Here is a 6,000-nt window from a genome sequence, read left to right as displayed (position 1 = left end):
AACCCAAGACCTTACATGCCAAGCATGCCATCTTTGGCCTGGGGTTCCAGAGTGTCTGGGAACTGGGGTTGAACGGCTGGCAGAGGAGGGCAGGCGCCAAGGCGGAGAGGGCACTCGGAGGAGGGGGCGCGGACCCGGCGGCTCAGAGCGCTCTCCCGCCCGGCCTGCGGCGCCCGGCTCAGCCCTTGCGCCTCCCTCAGCAATCTCCTCCGCCCCCCTTCGCCCTCCCCCTTTCCCTCCCTTACTCCTCCTCCTCCTCCTGCCGCCGCGGCCGCTGCCAGACCTCGCCAGTTCAGACCCACCGGGCTGCCCTCCCCTGCCGCTCTCCCCTTGCTGCCCAGGACCGGAGAGCAGCGCGGCCGCGCAGGTAGGAGCCCCTGGCGCCCCCAGAGCCCGCCGGGCCGCGCGCAGGGAAGTAAGTGGGGTAACCTCAAGGGTGCAGGGTACCCGAGAACTGCCCCCGGACTGTGCAAGATCTCTCAGGCAGAGAGGGAGGTGGAGGTGTGCGGTCTCGGAATGCGATCTGTCAGCATGTGCGAGTACCGGGGTGACATCTGTTTGGATGGGCAAGTGCGTGCGCGCCCACAATCAGACGACTGGGCTGTGCCCATAAACGAAGTTTTGAAAGTTTCAGGGGGCTAATGTACGAGATTTAAGCCGCACCTGGATTCCACAGGAGCTGGTGAAAAGCGGGAGCGCAGAGCAGCTCCCGGGGCTGCAGCCTGTTAACTTAGGAGAGGGAACCTCACCTCCCCCGGGGCGCCAGGTCGGCCGCCTGGAAACTAGTACGCGGCTGCGGTGTGGTCCCCGGGTTCTGGCTCTAGGCAGCCGGATCCTGAAGGTAGCGTGCCGGGTACCAAGGGACTGATAAGGCACCGAGAATCGGACGCTTGGGGCTGCTCCTCCGCACGACCTGGGGCTTTCACACGAAACTGCGCGAAGAGAATGGCACGGAAATCCCCACTTTGAGGGATAGGAGAAGGAACTCTGAAGGGCAGGTATTCTACTAGGGGAGGAGATAGTTCTTTGAGTTTTGTTTTGGTGTTTTGCTTTAAAAAAAGTTTGAGGCCAAGGTCATTTGTATTAGTTCACAGGTATTTCTGCTAAGCTGTGCAAGGAACTTCACTAGTTGGAGGTGAGCATATAGGCAAAGCCTGAGTGTTCAAGGAATATGAGATTTGCTGCCCCACCTCCTCTCTCTCTCTCTGTATGTGTGTGTGTCTGTCTCTCTCTCATACACACACACACACACACACACACATATAAATAAATGCACCATCTCCTTTGAAATTAATTACCCTCTATTCTTCCCTTCCACACCCTTTCTGGAGCCTGTTGTGTAGGAACCGTAGAAACTCCTCGCTGAATATCCTTTGTATATGTTCAGCGCAGCTGGATGGAGTAAAGTGAAATGTAACTCTGCAGCCGTTTTACAGTCTTTGGTGCCTCCTTTGGCCCAGGCAAGGTTGAGGTGGGGGAGGGGAATGAGAAAGGAGATTGGAAATCGGGTATGATGGAACCTCAGCCTCTCCCTCCTGCCCTTCCTTGCTTATTACTGCACAGCTGAAGTTTTGTTATTTCCCCTGCAGCAGATACTAAGCATCAGTTTGTCCTGTGTTTTCTTTAAGATTCACGATGTTGAAAGCCCTTTTCCTAACTATGCTGACTCTGGCGCTGGTCAAGTCACAGGACACCGAAGAAACCATCACGTACACGGTAAGGGGTGATGGAATTTGAGATAAGTGCGGTTCAGCGGGATTCGGTGACACAAGGGTGACTTTATCCACTCCTGCCAGTGTATGTGATCTGCAGGCTGTGGAGGGTAATAAATTAAACAACGCTTTAGTGTGGTTCACATTTAAGATTTGTTTAAATCACCCGTGGTCCCTCCAAAATTTCATTTAGATCACCAATTGAGATAGGGACCAAAATGTAATGATTTCTGCAAGACTGAAAAAGGAGACCCCTTTAAAACAAAAACCAAAGTAAGCTACATGTTTCTAACACATCCAATAAATTAATGAGGGTAAGGAATTGGAAAGCCTGGATTCCTATATACATGCAGATAAAACCAAAACTTGCAGAGTAAGACAAGTCAAATAAAAAAAAACATTACAAAAGCACATACCTCATTTGTATATATGACTTATGTTCTCATGTAAATGGCCCTTATTGGATTTATAAAAACTATATATCCATTTATAGTATAACTGATAATTCATATAAATGCCTTTCAGGTAGAATTTATGTGCTACAAGGATGCATCTTGGCTAAAGTGGTCTTAAAATGCATTGTGTGAAATTTGGTTTTCCATTTTCTAATTAATTGCATCTGATTATTTCCAAGTAATATTTGATTAATTAGTTGATTGCATAGATATTACCAATGTTTAATAAAATATCGAAAATATCATCTGACTATCAGGAATGGATGTAGTGAGAACAGAGGGCAGTACTTACCTCACTTTCAGCGAGTTTGTTTACACCTCTGTTTTCTCTTTTCTTTTTTTGTTTGTTTGTTTTTGTTTTGTGTCTTCTAGTCTTTAACCAGTGTCATGAGGCAAGTGACATTTGTCCTGGATCACAATATGAAAAACATATTTTTCTACTTGCTCCCAATTTAAAATGAAGTAATCCTATTCAAAAGAATGTGAAAATTTTTTGAAAATAAAACTCCTAAAAGTGAGCTAATGTCAATTCTGATAATAAACATTATCTCACTTTTTGGTATCCTATTATCCCCGAAATGTTAGTATTCATCTGGAAAATGTTCTTTGTTGTTGTTCAGATCAACTATAAATCAAGTAGGGTTTCACATAAATATTTTGTTAACTTAATGATAAATGTAGATGCTTCCTCTGCTGAAGATAAATAAAGCACAAGAAATGAGTACATGTGCTGTTTATCTTCAAATGAGAATGTTTTGTTATTCAGGCTAAACTTACTACTTTCTTAAGGAGCTAAAGTTAAATTAACTACCCATTTTTATATTCATCCAATAAAATATTTTATTGCTTTTACAGTTGCTTGTCTTATACCCCCTTCTCTTTGGTTCATCAACTAAATCACAATTATCTTTAGCAGAGAAAGTTCCCTGTGGATTAAACACTAGAGTTTAAGACCTCTAACTAGAGTTCATTATTATTATAGCAGATTTTCCAGATATGACATCCTTTTTGTTCTAAAATTAGGTCTATTGTCTCTTGAACTGTGTATGCCTAATAATTTATGGTTAAAGAATAAAATATAACTACTCTGTGAGTACCCCGTTGTGGGGATACTATCTCCTTTCATTTCCATAGCAAAGGTTGAGGGAAGTGGTATCATCTTCCTTTCACCAATAGCAGAACTGAAGATCAGAGAGAGTATCTAACTTGCTGAAGGCTACACAGCCAGCAAGTGGTCTAGTCAGTCTAGGCTTGTTTAATAGCAGATCCGTATTAAATGTACTGGAACTAAATACCTATCACAATCTGCATGCCCTCTCTAGTTAGCAAATAGATTATTCAGTGTACTGTCATTGTGCCTGACTTGAAAGGTACTTTTTGGAAAATTGAGCTCATATTCACAAGACAGCGTCATATCCCCCTTCCATTTTAAAGTTAGGGTTCGTTCAGCCATTTACTTGCCAAGTAGCTACCATGTGCATAAGCAGTTCTTACACCAGCCAAAGAACTTAAGTTTATTTGTTTACTAAGAAAATCTAGACCTTTACCTCATGGAATTTACACTGGGAAAATACTGTTGAACTACAAAGTTCCTAAGCAAGTATGCATTATTATAATTGTATCAATTATATAAATGCTAAAGAGATAGAAAAAGCAAGGAAGTAATTAATGTCAGCACTGGCATATTGGAAGAGGTCAAGTTCTGTGCTGAATCTTGAAAGAAGTAATGATGTCAGATTAATCTAGAACGGCTGAAGAGGCATCGGAATCAGAGAAAGTGACATGATCAAAGTCTAGGGGTAAAAACAACCCAAGACAAGTTGAAGAGATGACAGGTTTAGGTGGGCTGGTGCTGGGTGGTGAGGGGAAACTGGAGATGGCAGAAATGGGAGGTGAGAGGTCTGCAAGTCAGTGTGAGGTCTTAAATATAGGAGTAATACAATCAAGAGAGCAAGAAAGATTGTCTTGGAGGCTGTGTGCAGCACACAGAGATATGGAGGACAGCCAGACAGCCTTACCTATTCACGAGGCCAGGAAGGCTTACACACCAACATGGTAGATACAGACATGGACACGAAGTCAGCAGAGTTTAAAGGAAAATAAATGAAAAAGTCAGTGTACAGTTATAATCCAAGGTCCTAAGAAGGGTGGTTGCACTCTGGGCAGGTTGGAGAAACTAGAAAGAATTAGCTTCAGAGATAAAGTGAGTATAGTTTTCACCCTGTGAAGTTTCAGATCCTGCTAAAATCTTTAAACTGAGCTGTCTCCATTCAGCTATTTACTTGCCGAGAATCTGTTGTGTGCATAAGCAACTCTCAGCGCTATTAAAAGAATTCAAGTGTATTGGTTTGTTCACTCTACTTTTGCTCTATCTTTCCTGAAGCATCTTCCTCAAATCTGCATCTGGTCAAATATTTTCCTGAGCTTAAAAATGCTTCAGGGAAAATAAGTAAATAAATAAAATTATTCAGAGGCCTCTTATCACATTATAGTAGCATTTCTCAAGAAATAGCCTATAGGCAACCTGTCAGAATCACCTGGGATGCTTGTTAGGAATTCAGATTCCAAGTCTCCTACCCAGACCTGCAGAATCTGATTCTTTGGGTCTGCATTTTAATAAGCACCCTGGGTGACTTAAGCTTGATCATAAAGCTTGAGATTCGCTGACATTCAAGGTAGGAATTGGTTCCTTCTTGTCCCTCTGACTGCATGCCCCCACTCAGACTACTTGCAGCTCTTTCTGTCTTTAACAGTGTTGCATCTTTGCTCTCATGGTCCCTCCTCCTAGAATTCCCACATTTCCCTGGAAAGATCCTGTAAGACCCAATTCACTTGTGACTTCCCCCATTAAGCCTTCTCTTCCACTCTGTCATGCCCACACACAGCCCTGGACAGAGTCCATCACTCTTTCCACATATATGTATGTGTCACAGCACCTGAAATCTTGCTCCAACTTGTCTACCTGTCTGTCTGCTCTTCTGATCCGTGAGCCACTTGAGGACAAGGACAAGGTCTTCATGACTTTTGCATGCCCAGGGACTAGAACGGTGCCCAGTAGGAGAAGGTACTCAGTAGATGGTTTGTTTAGTGAGTCCACTAGAGAGGACTCGTAGGAATTGAAGCTAGGAGGTGGGCCAAGGTGTGAGTGGGAGGCTTGAGACTCAGCTGAACAGGTAAAGAAAGGCAGGTGCTGGAATGCTCTAAGAGAATTGAGAGAGGAGGGGAAGAGTAAAGGGCTAAATAAAGGAACTTGGTTGATTTTTTTTCCTTTTTGGTAAAATTTTTAATGTGGAAGAAGGGCAAATAAAGCAAAAAACAGGCATTCAAGGAGATTAGGGAAGATCAGTATTGAGACAGAGAAAAGAATTCTGAGATGGTGATGGGCAACTGTACCAAATACAACACAAGAGTTGAGGCAGCTGGTGATTGAGAAGGGAGCCTGGAAGTGATCCAATGCACAGATTTGTCAAAAGAAAAAAAAGAGAGAGAGAGAGAAGGAAAGAAAGAAGGAAGGAAGGTGGGAAGGAAGGAAAGAAGGAGGGAGAGAAGGAAGGGAGGGAGGGAGAAAATCTAGGGAATGTTAAACTATCCACCTCATGATCTATCTGGGACTCTAGAGTAAGGATTGTTGTCATAGGAATGAAGCTTTTAGAGTGACTTCTTAGGAAGTGGATACACCAATTAACTGTCTCCTGGCCCCATCTTTGATGTTTTCTTCACAGCAATGCACAGATGGATATGAGTGGGATCCTGTAAGACAGCAGTGCAAAGGTGAGCCAACTTCAAAGACTTCCCGTCTGAACATAGCTTTCTGTCTCCATCTCATGTCACTC

At 43.7% G+C, this 6,000-nt stretch overlaps 1 protein-coding gene across 2 annotated transcripts in view; it reads left to right on the top strand.

Annotated features, from left to right (window-relative positions):
- The first annotated feature begins 291 nt into the window (after positions 1-291).
- LOC111148014 (EGF containing fibulin like extracellular matrix protein 1) overlaps positions 292-6,000 on the top strand; it is a 58,296-nt gene continuing 52,587 nt past the window's right edge. The window contains exons 1-3 of one of the 2 annotated variants that reach the window (XM_022504348.1): positions 292-367; positions 1,629-1,716; positions 5,890-5,938. In XM_022504348.1, coding sequence (XP_022360056.1) covers positions 1,636-1,716; positions 5,890-5,938 — 130 coding nt within the window. In that variant the 5' untranslated portion in view covers positions 292-367; positions 1,629-1,635. Of the gene's footprint in view, positions 368-1,331; positions 1,414-1,628; positions 1,717-5,889; positions 5,939-6,000 lie in introns of those variants that run through there. The other variant, XM_022504349.1, reaches the window with a different exon arrangement.

The sequence above is a fragment of the Enhydra lutris genome, unplaced genomic scaffold (genome assembly GCF_002288905.1).
Source record: "Enhydra lutris kenyoni isolate GAN:26980312 unplaced genomic scaffold, ASM228890v2 scaffoldscaffold18, whole genome shotgun sequence".
Lineage (NCBI taxonomy): Eukaryota > Metazoa > Chordata > Mammalia > Carnivora > Mustelidae > Enhydra > Enhydra lutris.
Note: the sequence above shows the minus strand (reverse complement) of the source record. Positions and strands in the feature narration are given on the sequence as shown.